The sequence below is a fragment of the Pollicipes pollicipes genome, unplaced genomic scaffold (assembly GCF_011947565.3).
Source record: "Pollicipes pollicipes isolate AB1234 unplaced genomic scaffold, Ppol_2.1 Scaffold_4002;HRSCAF=4701_pilon_pilon_pilon, whole genome shotgun sequence".
In the NCBI taxonomy this organism is placed as follows: Eukaryota; Metazoa; Arthropoda; class Thecostraca; order Pollicipedomorpha; family Pollicipedidae; genus Pollicipes; species Pollicipes pollicipes.
Genome location: NW_023596420.1, coordinates 4,721,419 through 4,740,546, shown reverse-complemented (window position 1 = coordinate 4,740,546; position 19,128 = coordinate 4,721,419). Strand labels below are relative to the sequence as shown.

The window sequence follows — 19,128 nt, the reverse complement described above, 5'->3', positions numbered from 1 at the left end:
GTCAGCCTGCGGCTTCTGTTTTCCAGTAACTCGCACTCACATCACAATGTATAAGTGCCCAACCAACAGCAACCTTGCGTCTTCAGGCCCAGGGAGCGCGTGAGCATGCATGGAAGCGAACGGTTCGCCGTATATTCGACCATAAACGGAAACAAGTCCTAGTCACATTTTATGGAAATTATGTGATAATGAATAACTGAGAAGCGAGTACGACATCGTGTGATGGTCGGCTGAGCCAATCACAGAGCGTGGTATCATCGCCTTGCGATCACAAAACTATCTCAAGTAACAGATGGTTGGTGAGGCCCGGATGGCATGTTGTAGAAGGAAGCAGTGAATCGCGTTACGGATTTTATGCATGGTTTGTGTTCGACGGAACAGATGACATGTGGTGAATGAGGCCTTTCCTTAGAATTATTGAGAGTCTTTGCTGCCGTGAGATACAGCTGCTATATCACAGCGCGAGTTCCTTTAAACGCTCGTCGTTCTCATTGGTTAATGTAAACATATCGGTGCGAGATGTAACGCGCTGATAGTTGCGCAGTTGATGCACATCCGTGCAGGTTGCATTATACACTACAGAGTATTATTTAATTCTAGTACATCTTCAAAAAGCATCATTAATGTGTACAACTTGCTCTATATGGTTCGCGATGAAACCTTAGCAGACGATGACGCTTGCGCTTGATACCAGCCTGCGGTGAGCGCGGACCAATTGACACCGGGGAGTCATTTGGTTGGTGTATTAATGCAAAACGTTAAAAAGTTAAAGCTCTTGTTCAATGTGCGGTGAGACGACATGAAAAGTACTAGCATGGAAATAAACGCACTAATGCTAATGCGACATGATTTCAAACCTATTTACTTAAAATGTATTTGTTGCATTGAGCGGTCAGTTGCAAAAATTGGATATTCTTTTCATCGCGGGCTTGTAACCGCGACTGGCTTAGTACAGACGAAGTGTAATTGCACAGTGAGAGTCACAGGACTGCGACCTAGCATGGGCCTGCAACTGACGACAGTCCAGCCGGATTCGCTCGGTGCGCGGCGGGCCGGTGAGGGACGCTGGCGCGGCGCGGCGGCCGGGACCCGGGACGAAACTCACTGAGCAGAAAATTGCGTTTCGTACGCATATAACGCTAACAGCCTGGGGTGCTGGCAGAAGTCACGTAGCCTTGGTGAAGGATGGTGAGCTCCACATACAAGGTTACTGGCTATTGTCCCAGAAAGTGGAACACTACACCTCACTGTTTCGTCAATGTCTGATGTAGTTACATTGCCAATTTAAGTCAAGAATTTTTGCTTCGTTTTGACCCACGCCACGGGTTATGTTTTTATTTTGTTGAACAAGACGAATGTGTCGTGTGTTTCGAAGTGCAAACGTGTTTTTTATTTACTGGGAGTTGTGTGTCGCATTCATCAAAGTAGTGGTTAAAATATACACGATGTAATGATGGGATAGTCGATTGGGCTATGGGGAGGCAAAGGATGAGAAGGACGAACATTTGAGCCTACATCGTGTGTGACGAACAGTATTTGATGACTAGTGCAAGTTGTTGCTGACTGCGCACAGGCAGTGGCCGAACATCGGCTGACACTAAAATGCTTCTGCTCGCAGGCTGAGTGTGGTTGATGTGGTGATGGTGAGAGGTTACCGCTGCGCATATGCGGCGGCTAAGCATAAGCGAATGTTAAAATGTCTGCTCACGGACGGGGTGGCAATGGTGACAACATGTGATGGGATAAAACGCTATCCTATTTATGTACATTTTCTCCAAGGTGCACAAAGTATATTTCGCTTGCACATGAATTTACAATGCTAAAAATATTTATTTTTGCCTTTCTAGCACTTGTGCCACGATTTTGTTGCGATGGCAGCCTGCCTGCTATCCAGAAACAAGAAGGCTAAAATGTTATGTTAACTAATGGCTCTTAGGCCTTCCTGCCTTTAGACGTCAGATGTGCCTAAACAAATCTACATTATTTTCCTTCTTACTGTCAACTTTTGATGTATTATATGTCTGAATTATATCGGTTAATTACGCGTCGCGCCACGGCAAGAAACCTTCACTTATTTGATAGCTTTGCAGCAGATTCTCTCTACGAGTGGCGTTTTTTATTTACAGGAATATCCGCACGTCCGCAATGACCGCTGGATGGCAGCGCGGTCTGGGCGCGATCCGTGGCCTTGAACTAGCCTAAGCAGCAAGTGCGGCCGGTCACCGGGGCCGCCCGGTGCTACCTGTTCGCCGGCCGCAGGGACGTACCCAATGGGAGAGCCAAAGGAGCCTCCTCTGCCCCGGGCCATGGGGTGTACATTAGATAATGGACAGGAGGCTGGTCCAAGCCTCGGAGGAGGATGGTCTAAGCTTACAGGATTTAGGTGTGTCTTCCCCCGGGGAAATTTAGGCCACGTGCCTGGTCTGTCGTCACAAACTGACGTAACGACGGAGGCATTCCGGCCGCCTGCTTAGTACCTGGATTATGTGGCACCATCCTGTCTGATAACGACCCTGTAGCTTTACGCCAAACGATCGGCTCCCAAGTAAATAAGTGACGCGAAATCCAGTCAGAGACGCCTCAAACCCAGACGGAAAGAACCCCTAGCCCACACGAGTAGACCCCTACGCTCGGCTCCCTTTCCCAATCCTTCGTAAAGTCATGCCCCAAACTTAAACGGGGAGGACCCCAAGCCGAGGTAGAGGGGCGCACCAGACTCCGAGCAAATCAGCATCCAGCTAGGACTTGGCTCGTCTGCAGCAGGTCGCGATGTTCCGGCGATGCCCCACCGTCCGGGCGCCGGCGTCGCCCCTGTCGGCGGCGCCCCGGCCGGGCCGGGCCGTGTATCGGCTGTGCATCAGTGCCGCGGGCGGCCGGCGGCCGGCCGGTCCGCCCGGACCCCGTCTCGCGCAGTGTGCTGACGGAGGCTGGCGCCTACTGCGCCGCCATGATACGCTGCAGTGGTCTCCTGGGCGTGTGTTTGAGGCGGTCCCAGCCGCCTCCCGCCGCCCGCTCCGTCTCTATCGGCGTCATCGGAGCCGCCTTCGACAAGGGTCAGGTCAGTGCTCCCAACAGACGTCAGGTCGGCTAAGTGATACCACAGCTCAGTGGTTGACTCTAGATACTCGCCTCACCTTCCCTGGCCCACCTCCCGATGTGATGACGCATGTACCTCCACCGTGGAAGCCATCCACACATTACGCAGTGCCTTTCCCAGACCGCTCAGCCCCCCCTACGCGGCTCAAGGTTGTGGCACTCGCCTTGCGCCGCGTCTTCAATACTGCGCAACAGCTGTCCGGGCCACCTTACAACTGGCTTTTAGACCTTAATTTAAGTGAGCTTTGCCACATGTGGAAGTGGTTCTGAACTAAGACAACCGTGTGTATGATCCTTCTCTGCAATTCACAGCCATGTCCTTTTAAGGCTTAGAGTCCTCTTGTTTCGGAGCTAGATGCTTGTAAATGTGTGCTGCCTACAAGGCGCCGTCTGTGGGCTAAGTCACCCAAACATGTGTGGCATCATAGGCATGCCATACGAGCACCCCACCTCATTACCTGTGTTATGCTCACGGTCAAGACAAGTATGGCCACTGAAATATTGATGTTTGCGGGAATGCATCACCAAGTGTCACGACTGAAGACTGGAGGGAAGCAGGCGCGTAGAAGTACCACAAGTGAGTCACGCCGCCCGCTTCAGCGGCAACTCTGGCACGGGAACCCTGGCAGCGATGCTTTCGTCACAAAAACATTCCATCACGTAATCGAAGGCTGTCAGATTTTGCTGCTGATTGCATGCCCCGATCACGTACCGTGTGTTGCCATAAATAGCACAGCTAGTTGGGCGACTGTTAGATATGACGAGCATGGGGCTGATAATAGAATAACCGGAGAGAAGCACCATAGCAGAAAATGCAAGTGGAAAAGATGCTATTGCGGTAAAGTATGCATGAACTCCACGAGAAGAGTCCGAAACACATGTGCATACACTTGCTTGATGAATTTGCACCCAAGTCAACAACGCCACCATGCGGCGCATATAGGAACCCCAATATTTGCATTTGTTCGCTTGAAATCCATCCATGAGGCGGCGTTTCAGGCCTTCGGCGAGCCACAACACAAGCAAAATGATAATGAATTGTGATGATGCGAAGCATGCTATAACATGCAATATCACGAAATAGTCTCTAACATAGGATACTATAAAATACAATACGATCAAATATGATATGACAAAATACGATACGGAAAATACCATACCACGAAATACGGTACGAAGCCAAAACGATAAATCCAACAGATGATCTAAACTGACAACAGAATACGCCAAACCTACAGTGCACACACAAAGATGAATGGAAATAAACTGTAAACACATGTGATCCGCGTTGAATCGCAGAGATCAGACACGTGCATACATGTGGCGTGCAATTACACAGGTCACCAGCATGGGCAGAAAACTAGACGCATGATCTAACATTTGCGTTTTGAGGTGCGATTTTTTAATCTGTCGGAGATGTAAAGATAGTGATGGTCGGAGGCAGGCGGGCCGAAGTTGCCCCGACGCGATAAGGAAAGACTCGCTGGTGGCTTTCAAACGGCACCTGGGCAGGTGGAAAGATATTGACATGGAGGAATGCACCCCCCTTATTGAAAGAGGAACGTGGCTTGAAGGGAAATTGGACGGCCTGGGACGACTCTTTGCATCTTAGCGCTTTGAATACTTCCAGCACGGCCCTCTCTTTCACCAAGTCATCAACCCGGGGCCAGCCCACCCAGTTCCAGAGTTGATGTTACATGCTGGCTACGTTTCATGCCATAGATAATCCTGGCAGCAAAATGTAGAACTTTTTCAATCCTCCGCACCTGGCACTTGACCGTGCAAACCCGATAATAACTTCGAGAAAATCAGGTTAAAGTAACGTAAAGCGGTGCGGGTGAGTCGCCGTCCGCTACAGTGGTAACGCAGACGCGGGAACTTTGGCAGCGATCGTGACACCATAAAGCCTTCCACGACGTTATAAAACGATGACGTAATGTGGGCCATATTTACTTATTAGTGGAATTTTATATTTGGAGTAGTCTTTTGCACCAATGGTAGCATACCAATAGTAGTAGGTAGCCGAACACCGCAAGTTCGGCTCTCCAAGTTGGCACTCGGGGCTTATACCTGGACATATCTTAGCACCGTCATCACCCCTATTTACAAGACGGCTCTAAAAAGCTACCTTGGCATATTTTCAAGATGCTTCTTGGGGGCACGAGGAAGCACTTTTGTCCACTTGTGGCTGGCGCACGCAGCCTGCCTCGGCCAAGCAGGGCGTCGCGAGGGTGCACGATAGAGCGAGAGGAAGGATGAAGGGCGCGGATGTTCGAACGCAAGTCGCGTTTGCTGCTAATTTGGGCAGTGGTACGAGACATGACGGAAATGAGACTGGAAATCGAATAACCTAAGACTAGCGTCGAGTATGTGAACCAAGTATGCAAATGTAAGAAAAAGATTGAATAAATAAAAAAGTTAAATAAACAGTTGAAGCACTGCAAGCGAGTCAGCCCGTTTGCTGCAGTGGCCATTTTGACACAGCCATTTGGCAGCGACTCTGGCGCCATGCAAACGTTTTATGACGCAATCAAACGATGACGTATGGAGGAGCTTATTTACTTAATAGTGATCTTATGTTGGCAAGAGGAATATTTTGCTACACCTTTTGAATCCTTTGAGGAATCTTGGCTAGGTTAGGTTAGTATGCTAATGGCTACAAGTGAGCCTATGTAATATATCTGATGTTTGCCTGAGTAACTTCAAGTGTTGAACATTCATGTTCGCGGTGAAATTTTGTAAGGGCTGAGGCAGGCCTAGCTCGTGACGACCACAATGACCTAATCAATTTCCTCCCTGGCGCAATAACTGAGGAGGACACCTCTGATGCCGGGCAGACAAAAAACATCAGGTCATGCCAGACGTCGATAGATACGCGTGCGAGCTAGCATATTCCTGTATTGCACTTCGTCGTTTGTCCCAATTAACATAAGGTACATTGGCTCACTACCGAGATATTATAGAAATGGGGCCAGGAAATGAAAAGCTTCGGAAAAGAAACAATGCGACTGACACCAAAAGAAGTAGGAATAATACAATCACAGTTGCGACAATGCAGGAGAGGAGGAAGCATACGCATATACGCTCACTATCTAAACCACCATCGCAACATCGAAAATACCACCTTGATGTGCGAAACAATGCCACAAGTAAATATTGCGGTCCCTGTCATGCGGGCACATCGCGACCACGCTGTGCGCCACACTTCTACGATGACATCTCCCCTATCAATGACGATATCGATATGATTGATACCTCGTTTGAGATACGGAACGTTTTTTCCTGGCTTTAAATGTATTAGGCACCCCAAAACAGTTTCGTAGCTATTCGTTCCGATGCCGGTAAACAAATCATCCAAGAAGCATCGTTTCAACGTCAACAAATACTGGGCACACCACCCTCCTTGTTCGCGCTAATCACAACGATGATAATGCGTACTGAAACGATGACATACTAGAAATGCCCACAGTAGCCAGCTCCATTCAAGTAAAAAGTACTCAAAACTCTAGCGTGGAGATTATGTCCTGATTATATACTCTCAATGTGATTACGTACAGTACAGAGTGACTATTAACTCTTTTGCCAGGAAAATTATGGGTACAATTTGTTGCGCTATGCAAGCAAGGAGTTACTATCAGTGAAGAGTTCCAACACTGAATATGATCGATCTGCTATGTACCAGGAGGTACTCGGTAATGCGTTAAATATAGGAAACATTTGTGCCTGCCAAAACTCCAATCAACGGCCACAGCTCCAAATCTACTGCCCAAATCTACTGCCCAAATCTACTGCCCAAATCCTTCCAAACACGCAATGTGAAGTGGACGAGTCTTTCCAGTGAATGTGTTCCTATCAGAGATGCAACATTTTCAAAAATTTGAGCCCGCAGCCATGGTCCGTCTCGGCCAGCTAGAGATCTAGCCCGCATAAGTCCGCTGTGCCGCCATGCTGACAAAGCAGCAAATATTGGGCTCAGTGCAATATGAGTTTTGGGATTTTCTCTCTTAATTCTTGATCTATGATGAAATGTACATAAAATATACCAGGAGTGGCATCCTATGCACAACCCTATTTACCCAAAATCAATGGTTGGGATGGTACAGCAACAGCGAAAACACCCGCAGTCTGCTACAGCACTACATAGCTACATACTTCACACTGTAATGCCATTTTGCAGCTACAAAGGAAGAGGAAGAAAGTGGGATTCCAGTGGGACCCTTTACCAAACTCTACCCTATTTTTCACTTCTGTTCCTCGTTAGATAAACTAAACGGCGGTTTTCTCTAAGGAAGTATGCCGCCTTTTTGTACATTTCACTTACTGTTACATCAGATGCATACGATTTGATCAGTAACACCAGTTTTGTTTAAATCCTTTTGAATAGCTGTGAATGTTTATTTTATGTGCCGACCCTGCGGGAAAATCTCCTTTGGTTCCATGCTCACCCTTATCAAAGTAGTACATTGTTACTGCCTTCGTTTTTCAGCGTGTGTGTTCTGTGATGTTTTTAACACACTAATGTGCCAAAATGTTTGCACAGTAAATGCTACAAAAGCTTGAAACACTGTTTAGGCAAAAATATATGCGGATATGAAGCTATTATCCCTCGAATTTAACGGAATGTTATACAGGGTTTTGATTTCTCTCCTACGTTTACCACAATGGCTCTCTTCGATGCGTACTTTGGCTCTGAGAAAGGGAGTATTACATGACCCTCGTGACGCACTGGTTCAAACTTCAACTAGTGCGTTTCTCGGTAACAGGCCCTAGCCCGCTGGGCCGATCACAAACGTTCTTTTACTTGTACCAGTAGAGGTGCGTACGGAGGTTTTCATGACGGCGGTGGCCGCAACTGCAGGGAAGAAGCGTAGTTCTTTTACAAAGCGTTGATAGCATAATTTGGACTGGAAATAATTAAAATAAATATCCTTATTATGTTTTGACCGTGTTGCAGTGGCACTATTCGGTGCTTTTTTCATACGTTACCTGTCCTGAGGTTTCACTGCAGTATGTTTTTGAAACACACCACATAGGCGGGACACTCCTTTAAGTTGGCTGCATGACACATTGACAAGGAAATGATTGCTTTACTGCAGTTTTGTTGGCATTCACTTCCTGAACTACGTTTATTGACCTCAGAATGACTTTACCTTACGGAACGAGACTCTTAATAGACATTTCTTCAGTTTGTGCCTTGAGTCCACCCCAATTCTAGCATAGTACCAGCCCTGACAACGATGTGGATCAGTCGAGGGCGTTGGATGCTGACCGCACCGCCTTTGTTTACATGGGTGTCGTGTGGGGCACGGCTGACTCTGATGATCACTTAATTCAAAGGCCATTCATTTTAGATCAACTTGAAGCATGTAAGCGTCGCCAGTACTGCATGTCTATTGACAAGGATGCAGTCAGGATACAGACGTCTGTTTTATCGCGTCTGCATCAGACATGCCACGGAATGCTTTTAGATAACTTCGAAAACTTTGTAGGATTAGATCTGGCTTGATGACTCCCGTACAAACATGATCTTGCCTACAAAGCACAATTTTATGAACATATGCATCTTTGTAAATGTGTTTCCAAATTCCTGCAGTTTTCTTCCCAACGGAAATCGCCCATAGAAGCCTCTTTGCAAAGTTTTGAACAGTTTGCACCATAATCTGTCATGAAAATGGCTAGTAGTTTGCCTCCGCGCCTAGCAAAATGGCTAGCAATCCGCCCCTATCCATACTTGGCCAGCCCCTACATATGTATCATTCCCCGCCAACACATCCGATCAGTGGCGGATGTACGACATGCGAAATCGATGGGGTGATGTAAATGTGTGATAAAGCGCTGAAGTCTCTCACAAGACTGCTGCAAACACCTCAAACATTGTGACATTTGCCGCAAAACAAGTGCTCATAACGTCGCATCCAGTACTAATTCTTGCAAAAGGATCACGCAAGACAATCATAACTTAGTTTAACATTGATTTAACTAAAAAATATGTTAATGGTTACATGGTTACAAGCTCCCTGCGTTACAAAGTCACGCCACGAACATGTTCGAAAAGGCCGGCATAGGTGAATCCGGCGATACAACTTTACGCTAGGAATTCTCTTGTATGGGTCTGGACGGTAAGAATGTCATTGTAACCTATGCTGGATCCCAAGTCACGTGGGGACATGCGGAAATGATCTTGCTGACGCGGCAGCAAAGCGCGCTACGACAGGAACTAGAATTCCTATAACACCACTACCTGCTCAAGACATGTACCCCGCAGTGTCGCTGTTTATGCAGCAGCGATGGCAGTTCCTCTGGAACTCGCTGAGCGCCAACAAGCTGCAGTCGGTGAAACCCCGCATTGGATTATGGCAGTCGTGCTTTCGGGACAATAGGTTGGAAGAAGTTGCCCTTTGCCGGTTACGCATAGGTCACACATATGCTACGCACCGTCACCTGCTATTGGCTGGCGACAGACCATGCTGCGGTCGATGCTCTGATCCACTGACCGTGCATCACGTACTGGTCGCTTGCCGCCACCTTACTGCAACGAGAGCGCAGTTTTTCGGACGCCACGTCCAGAGTCGCACGCTATGCGACTTTTTAGGGGATTCTTCGAACATCGTCGAGTTTGGTAAAGTGCTCCAGTTCCTTCGCGCTATAGATTTCCCTGTAATCTTCTCGTTATGATGCTAGGGCCGATCATCATGGCTCTATAGGGTGACCTGATTGATGCACTTCTCTGATTGACGGCTCTGCGTGAATCGATAGTTATGGACGCTGCATGACCTTCAGCAGTCGATGCGCCCTAAAACCCCAAATCATCATCATCATCATCATCATGCTATTGTAACGAATGGATTGTACAAAATGTCCCAGTATGAAAGGAGAGGCCCGGGCTGGGTGACCATGCGCTGCTGTCGTTCTGCAGACCCGCTGCGGCGCCTCGCTGGGCCCGGCAGCCATTCGAGACACGGGGGTGCTGGACGAGATCCGCGCCCTCGGTCACAGCGTGCGTGACCTGGGCGACCTGTCTCTGCCCGGCGTGGACTCGGAGTACACCGCCGCCGACGACCGGGCCAAGATGAGGAACGTCACCAGCGTGGGACGCTTCAACCAGCAGGTGAGGTCAGCACCGGACGACCGCACCCCGGCGGCTGTGTCACGTGCCAGGCCTCCGTTCAAAGCTACCTCTCGCTAGGAGGGGACTCTGAAGGTGATGCCCGGTGGCAGCACGAGAAATACCTAGTGTACACGATTATATAAATGAAGAACGAGAATACCAAGATGAAAAATCATTTCAAAATTGGTCATTAATACAATTTTCAGGCTTATACCACGTGTTGATTTCACATTGCGTAATAATTGTAATAACAATGAATGCGCCAAAGGTTTCGCTGGCATCGTAGCCGTCAATTTTTCCGCTTATTCATAAAAAACGAGTTGGAAGGTGGAAGTGTGTTTTCGTGTCCATGTTTCCAGGCCAGCGCGTAAGCGCGTAGGCGTAACAAATGGATCGTCAGATTGCCGAGTCCCAAAGAAATCGTCCGTACTCCTCAAAGTCATCGCAACAGTCATACTGTCAACAGTCATACTGTTCCAACTGCCTGTTGTATCAGGCAGGTTGAATATCTCTGTTCCCATAGCGATACCTTCTCAAGTCGCGCTGTTCACATGGCACAGCTATCGTAAGTCAGACCTCCCCTGATGATTGAGCGGTTACATGCCGACATGCTCTGCTCGTGTCCGCACCACCATGCCCTTTATGCACGCCAGTTCCGTCCTGCGACGCCTGCCACGCTACTGCTTCCTCGTGGGCACGGCTGCTGATTTCATGCGAGGTCGAGCTGATTCCTTCTGGGTTGGTTTTCGTTTGTCATGTGCAAAGTTGGGTTTATTTCGGTCAGTCTTGTGACACGCCTCTTACTCAGAGTCGGCCTCTTCCCGGTCGGGTTACTCAGAGTCGGGCTTCGGGAGGCTGCGGACGGTTTGATTCGCAGCGGTGGTGCTGAATTACATTTTTTTTTTTAAAAAACGGAGGAAATGTCATCAGCGCGCTTAGAGCCACCTCTCTCGCATAAGGGCGAAATTTTGCACCTTGACGGACGCAAGCACAGCTATTTTGTGGACATCATGAACTGCGGACATTATGAAGATCTTGCCACATTCTGCATTCTCAACTCGGACCTCTCCGTACGGTTGTGCACGTTCATGCCCTTAAAGCATTTCATGTTATGTCTTATTTCATCTGATGAACGAATGTCGTAAGCTACAAAAGTTTGTTGGCAGCATGATGTTTAAACACCACTACCTTGGTACATAAAAATGCGTATGCGGGCATGCATGCCAGTGATCCGGTAAATTTTCGACCGCTTTTTTGCTGTCGGTGTCGGAACAAAACAGCAGCAACCTGATGGTGGAAAACACGTGCCGGTGTTCATACGCGTTACTTGAAAAAAGTTTCGTATTTGCAGATGTTAGAGCAAGCATCAAATATGATGAAATGAGCTCACTTATAGCTATGAACAGACTGCTAAGTCGAAAGACTGTTCTAGACAACAAAATTATTCCTCTCAGTAAATACGCTCCTCATTGCGTCACTGCTAAATTGCGTCATGAAACGTCTCTATGACATTGAGATGCTGCCAAACTAGCGGTGCGAAATTTGCCTAGCGATAACAGTGGCGGTAATGGAGGTATCCGCCGAGCCAAATGCCGTTATGCACTCGTATTTTGGCCGTTTGTCTTGGTGTTCTTGCATATTTGTTCCTGAGTTTAAGTTGCTACTTGTACACACGTACCGGTTATGTCGCTATTCTTAAATCATTCGATTACAAGTATCATTTTCGTAATAGCTAGCAAGTGAACAAACCATGTCCAACTTCATATATTATGCAGCACTAAGCTTAACTCACGATTGAAGCATGCACAGCTTGCTCAGCATCAACTGACAGCCAATCGGCATCGACTGTATTTGGAAATCGTGCTCACGGACGTCAAATCTGAACGGCTCGACGAAAGTATGCTTCCTGCACTTGAACGCCGCATAGATTGCCAGGATTTGAATGTCGTTGTTATGGCGCCATGCGTGCCTGAATGGCCTTAAAGCGGTCTGCACGAAATAGGCTGCACATCTTAACGGACGTGTAGTTAGGAAACTAGAGGGTTTTAGGACTTAAGAAGTGCACGGCTGTGAACTGCACCGGGTGCCCTCCAGGCTGGATATTTCAGTTCAAAACCCCGTGCAAAAGCGAAGCACCCCCTTTATATTCACCTGCCCTGTTGTGGCACAGGATGTGATGACTTGTTCTTGTGTCGCTGCTCAGCTGTAGAGGTATCGCTGTTTACAGCTGTCGGATCGCGTGTCGTCCGCGCTGGCGAAGCATGACGTGGTGGTGACCTTGGGTGGAGACCACAGCATCGCCATGGGCACCGTGCACGGCCACGGCCGAACCGTGCGCCACGACAAGCTGGCTGTCCTCTGGGTGGACGCGCACGCGGATATCAACACACGTGAGGAGCACGCGCCACTCGGCATGTGCCGCAGTAATGTTGGACGAAACGGAGCGCAGTAAGAGAATATATATTTATATATATATATATATATATATATATATATATATATATATATATATATATTATACTGCACATATTATATGAACACATCATATGTGCAGTATGCGTAGAGGGTGCAGATTGCTATGGATGCATGGTCTTTTGCGTGGTTTTAGTTTGTCTCGGATGCGCCATTAGTTGTCACACGTAATGGTCGCTTCCGTCTCGTGCGTACCTCAAATGGTCCTACCGAATGTTTGAACGGCGCCGAAAATGGCATGTCTAGAGAAATACCCATATATATATATATATATATATGTATATATATATATATATATATATATATATATATATATATATATGTAATATATGGAAATATATTATATATATATATAATATCTATGGAAATAACACATCGAGACTTCCAGAACAGCTGCCAGCTTGTTGGCAGCCACCACAGGTGCTGTTATTTTCTCTCGGGTTTCGAAATCATGAGAGTGATGTCTAGAAGAACTATTAGCGCGATCACGGCTGTTAAAGAATGCGATTCAAGTGTATCAGTGCTGTCTAACCTCGGGAAATACGACGGAAATTCCGGGGATTTATTTGTTTCAATACAACTACAGGGGCCGTGGCTATGCTCTGCCAGCCTCTGCCACCGCAGGAGTACCAGCACTTGGTCTGCTTTGCTTCAGCGCTGACGTCCGGTTCTGGCAACTTCCACGGCAAACCGGTGTCATTTCTGCTGCGCGGAATGGAGGCGTTTCACCTAGACCTGCCCGACCTGCGCTGGTGTCGGCCCGTCCTGCTGCCCAGCAAGCTGGTCTACATCGGCCTGCGCGACGTTGACCCTATGGAGCGGGTGGCCATCCAGGAGCTGGGAGTGCGTGCTTACGCTATGCGCGAGCTGGACCGGCTCGGAGTCGATAAGGTTAGTTCAACCAGACATGGGTAACCCATTTCCACACACGGAGTGAAAGTTTCAAAGACAGAAGCACTTGCGGAAATGGTCGTACGCAAATGTAGGATGTAAGTACGCGAAGTTCACGCGCAAATGTTGGTAAATCGAGTCTCGCAGGCGCCAGGGCCGGGAGCGCTAATACGTCCTTCGCAGTCGGTAGCGCTCCATAAAAGCGGTGCACCACACGACACACGTCGCCATCGTGTTGATAAAAAGCATTTGCATGCCAACTGCTATGTTGGAACTTTTGTACACGTATTTCTTCCATGCAAGCCTTATACCAACCGGACATTTGCTTAGAAACGATTGCGCACGGACTTCATGCATACGCACTTTTCCATGCGAACTTCTGTCCTAAAACCGTGTTTAGAGCAGGTCCGCACCAGGACGACAGGGTCTCAGTGTCTGAAGGTCGGGGTACTCCCCAGGTGGTGGAGATGGCCCTGGATCAGCTTGGCGTAGGCGTGGGGGCAGACTCTTCGCTTCACGTCAGCTTCGATATCGACGCGCTGGATCCGTCGGAAGCACCTTCCACGGGCACACCAGGTCGGCAGTTTTCCAGTTTCAGGTCTGATAGGAGCCCCAGCCCGGGCCAGGTCTTGGGCTCACTCAGCTGGCCTGCGCATAGACATGTTACCTTCTGTTTTACGGAAGGATTAAAACGAGGCATTAATATCACGGATGGAATGCTTATTCGGACTGTAGCCCTCTGCTCGTGTGTGACTCACGCAACGTTTCGGCCAGTTAGCTCTCTCCGGTGCCATTAAGTCCTGGCAACACCAAGCAAATGTTCAGAAGTTCCTGGACCGCATGAACATGTTGCAACCGTCCATCCAGTTCACTTTGGAACGGGAGACAGCAGCCTGCCGTTCCTAGAAGTACCAGTCGAGAGAACCAGCCACAGGTTCAGGACATCAGTGTACCGGAAACCAACAACAACCGGTCGCTACCTGAACTTCCAGTCGCACCACCTGGGAACGGTCAATAAAAGCATCGTGACATGCTTTTAGCATCACGCAAATGCTATCAACAACGATGACGTTGAGAAGGGAAATAACCACCGAATCTAGACTTGCCGCAGGAAGGAGTACACGTAAGATTCCATAGACCAAAAGCTTAAATAGCATGCTCGACGAGGAGCAGGGAAATGCCGTGCATAGGCTTTACCGTAAGTCGGGTGTTCCCCAGGCTTTGAACGAGACGTTGACGTCACTGGTGCCGAGACTTCAATGCAGCGCGGCCGCTAGCCGTCGGCCGTAACGCCGGGGAACGGCCGGAACATCACAAATCATCATGCAGACAATGAACACACTGTTGGCGGGATATTGATATGACCTGCGAGTCGACTACGTCGAATTTAATGACGAGTATGACGATGTGATTTACAAGCCGAATCTATGGCTTGCCGCTAACCGTTAGGTAAAACGCATTGGCATGAGAAGTTGAAACATACGCACTAGAACTATACGAGGTAGGACGGCCAGAACACCGGGCTCTCTTCGTATCCATACTGATCGAATTGTTTGCGGCAGGTCCAGCAAGCCAATCGTGTAGTATTTAACGTAAAATATGCTGATATGCCTTGCAAGCTTATGCGGCCAACCATTACCATGACGTCGGCGTTGAAATTGAAAAGGCTTGCGTAACAGCTGCTGTAGACATGAACAGTCGGAATATCGGACTGCCCTTGTACCGATAAGGAATAACCTGTCGGAGAAAGATGCATATAAACACGGGCCGAAGGCGTATAGATAAATGGGGAGCACGATGAAGTGCTAACTACGAGTGAAAACGCGCCCGCCCGGACCGCTGATGATAGGCGGCCTGAACATCTGGCCACCTTCTCAGCCATAACAAGCAGATGATAACTGGTAGGCGCGTACATTCGCGAACCACTCAAGTCGATTTAAATGACAAGCATGATGATATGCTTTGCGAGCCGATATTCAGCCAAGCCGTTGAAATTCGATCGGCGTGGGAAGGGAATAAGCATAAGATGGGGCGCACGATTACTAGGGAGAAGGATGGGCACACAACTTCCCGAAAATCTAGTATTGACCCCATGTGGGTAGATTGGAAAAAGCAACCAAAATGGCCATCACATCAGGCCGTCACATTTTAGTAGTTTGCCGCATAGGCTTGCAGAGCAAATCATGCTCGTTGCTCATGCAGAGCAAATTTGCTCATGCAGAGCAAATTTATCCGTAATGGGCTGGATGATCATATTCACCTTCCGCTTAAGGCCTTTTCATTAACTGAACCCATATTTCGATGTTCCAGCTGCCCTTCAGCATAACGCCAAGCGCTTAGCGGCCCGCCGCGCATTGAAGTCTTGGCACCAGTAACGTCACGCTAAGGTTAAGCGAAGATGAAGCGAAAATCACCGGATGGTTTTACCTCTGTAACACGGCCTTGGACAGGCAGGGCTGCCAATGAAAACAACAGCGGCGGTATAATTCGCGTAAAACAAGGGCTTGTCAGAAAAGTTCAGGAGAATCTGTGGACGATACGTCAGGGCAGTCATCAGAGCTAGCTCAACGTTCCTGAGTGGACTTACCAAAGTCAGACCACTGACATCTAAGAAACGCACGAAAGACCGCAGATACAGCATACCGTGCAGCTGTGGCAGGTCTTACAAAGGAGAGAAATCACCCTCTGTCGGTCAGGCTGGAGGAGCATACATGGTCAGACGGTGATCACCGACCAGCGTGTGATAAGGTAGCCATCATTGACACAGAGCAGCACTGGAAAGTCAGAAAGGTGAAGGAGGCAGCACAGTGGGCATTGACCAACAGCCCCATGGGTAAGGCAAGTATACACGTCAACTCAATATGGTATGACGACCAATGGAGCCACGACCAATATCGACCAATATCAATATGGTCGGACCAAACGACCATTGATATTGGTCGACCAATGACGACTAATATCAATATGGTCGGACCAAACGACCATCCGGAAGTGGAATGGTATGAAATTCGAGCACCTAAATAATTCTTCTGCCGGCTAGCTCACTGAACTTGCAATGAAGAATATCCCGATTCAAATCCCAGTAATTCCAAAAGATAAGGCATAAACCGGACGACGAGGTAGAACAATCAATTCAATAAAAATTCCAACCAATTCAACAATCAACAATCCCATCCGTGATACATTACCTTCTGCTTAAATTAGTTGGAAAACGTCGACCTTAGTGGTGTGTTGAACAAATATTTTGGTGGTGCTGGTGCCAAGCCTCAAAGCTTTGGAACCAACTATACCTTTCATACCCGTGGAACTTCGAGTGAGCATGGGCCGTTAACTCGCGCCTACGATGTTGCACCCGCTTTGTTTGGCTTTGTTTTTGTTCTGAGCTATTCATGTGAAGCACTTGAACATTCTGAGGCGCATAACGTCATTCCCTATGTTGGCTCACCCCTCGCGACTGAACCGTGGGCGCGCATTATGTGTGGTGTCAGTCGCAGTGACAAAATGTGTGATGTTCAGCCGCAGTGACAAAATGTGTGGTGTTCAGGCACAGTGACAAAATGTGTGGTGTTCAGTCGCAGTGACAAAATGTGTGGTGTTCAGTCGCAGTGACAAAATGTGTAGTGTTCAGTCGCGGTGACAAAATGTGTGGTGTTCGGTCGCAGTGACAAAATGTGTGGTGTTCAGCCGCAGTGACAACATGTGTGGTGTTCAGCCGCAGTGACAAAATGTGTGGTGTTCAGCCGCAGTGACAAAATCAATCGTCGCCATGCTGTCTTCCGGGTTGCAGTGCGCGGCGGCCTCAGCCTTCGTGAGGGCCAGATGGTGATGGAGGAAGTGTGCAAGTGGGGCACACTACGCTCTATGGACCTGGTGGAGGTGAACCCGCAACTGGGCAGCAGCCAGCAGGCTCTGTACACGGCCGACGCCGCCCGTCACTTGCTACTCTCCACCTTCGGACGCTACCGCGGCGGCAACGCTCCCGAGGGCTCGCAACTGCCGCGGCCGGAGATCCTGCCAGACCCTCGACCCAACCGCTAAACCGACCCCCCCCCCCCCCTCCCCCGTCCGTCCCACGCACGATCTGGTCACTGTAACGGCGCATCGCCCGAACCGGTGCTCACATACTCATCGCAGTCCGGTCAACTAATACACTGAAATGAATATCCCTGGACATTGTTAATACATAGGTCTGGGTATGTCATTTAATCGTTTTTATTGGATTCAGTGTATTCAATCAAAACAAATATCCCCGTCAACGTATGTGTGTGCGCGCACGTTATTCGTAATGTATGGACGGCTTGGAAGTGCATGCGAGAGGTAAGGACAGTGGGCGAATAAACGGTCCGGCCGGTGGGACGGCGGGCAGTCCGGCCGGTGGGACGGCGGCAGTCCGCCCTTTGGGACGGCGGCAGTCCGGCCATTGGGACGGCGGTCAGTCAAGCCGGTGGGATGGTGGGCAGTCCGACCGGTGGGACGGCGGGCAGTCCGGCCGTTGGGACGGCGGCAGTCCGGCCGTTAGGACGGCGGGCAGTCCGGCCGGTGGGACGGCGGGCTGTCCGGCCGGTGGGACGGCGGGCAGTCCGGCCGGTGGGACGGCGGGCAGCGGCCGGTGAGACGGCGGGCAGTCCGGCCGGTGGGACGGCGGGCAGTCAAGCCGGTGGGACGGCGGGCAGTCAAGCCGGTGGGACGGCGGGCAGTCAAGCCGGTGGGACGGCGGCAGTCCGCCCGTTGGGACGGCGGGCAGTCAAGCCGGTGGGACGGTGGGCAGTCCGACCGGTGGGCAGCCCGACCGGTGGGACGGCGGGCAGTCCGGCCGGTGGGACGGCGGGCAATCCGGCCGGTGGGACGGCAGGCAGTACGGCCGGCAGGCAGTCCAGCTTTAACTGCGCGCCCCAGAGCTGAAGTGAGTGTCATCAACGGCGGATAGAAAAGGACGTTGGAGCATCTATATTTTTCTATTTTATTGTTGTTGTTGAAATGCTGAGGACAAAACTGCCTCAAAGTGAAGCATGCGAACACATTGGCTTCCTGAGCCGCGATGCAAGGCATCTAGACGTGACAACGAACCTGCAGGCATGTTTTACTTCAAATACTGAACATGAACCTACCACAATATATTACCAGACACACAAGTATACTCACAGCGCATACATTTAACTTGCGGGACCCCGCAGGGCTTTCTCATTATACTCATTGCCTTCCTAGCGATAACCAACGGTGCCTCTGTTGGAACAGAACAAAGTTTGAAATATGTAAACCATCCCACAACAGACCACGCGTATTCAAGCGACGGAGTGGAGGAGTGTAGCCAGTTACAAGCAGAACCGACCAGATACCTGAATGGGCAGCTGCAAATAACATAGTGCTTAATATTGAGGAGTGTCAGGCCGTGCATTGCTTCACTGCCAAGAAAATACTGGTCCTTTCGGGCACCGTGATGAATGAGATCAGCTTACCCAGTTTTAACACGCGCTCGGGTGCGGGCCATATGAACCCCCCGAAAGTTTTTCCAGAATGGTCTCCAAACGGCGCGGCGTAGCTGCGCCAACTTTTGAATAGCT

At 49.3% G+C, this 19,128-nt stretch overlaps 1 protein-coding gene across 1 annotated transcript; it reads left to right on the top strand.

Annotated features, from left to right (window-relative positions):
- Positions 1-2,882: 2,882 nt before the first annotated feature.
- Positions 2,883-17,768, top strand: LOC119093858 (arginase-1). The gene is made up of 6 exons (XM_037216867.1): positions 2,883-3,058; positions 10,013-10,204; positions 12,432-12,594; positions 13,332-13,567; positions 14,026-14,143; positions 17,355-17,768. Exons 1-6 carry the CDS (start codon positions 2,948-2,950, stop codon positions 17,603-17,605), a joined length of 1,071 nt encoding a protein of 356 aa, XP_037072762.1. The 5' UTR covers positions 2,883-2,947; the 3' UTR covers positions 17,606-17,768.
- The last annotated feature ends 1,360 nt before the right edge of the window (positions 17,769-19,128 follow it).

Coding starts and splice junctions, on each gene's coding strand:
- LOC119093858 (XM_037216867.1), top strand. CDS start 2,948: ATGATACGCTGCAGTGGTCTCCTGGGCGTGTGTTTGAGGCGGTCCCAG. Junction 3,059..10,012: donor CCGCCTTCGACAAGGGTCAG/GTCAGTGCTCCC, acceptor GTCGTTCTGCAG/ACCCGCTGCGGCGCCTCGCT. Junction 12,595..13,331: donor GCACGCGGATATCAACACAC/GTGAGGAGCACG, acceptor GCTTTGCTTCAG/CGCTGACGTCCGGTTCTGGC.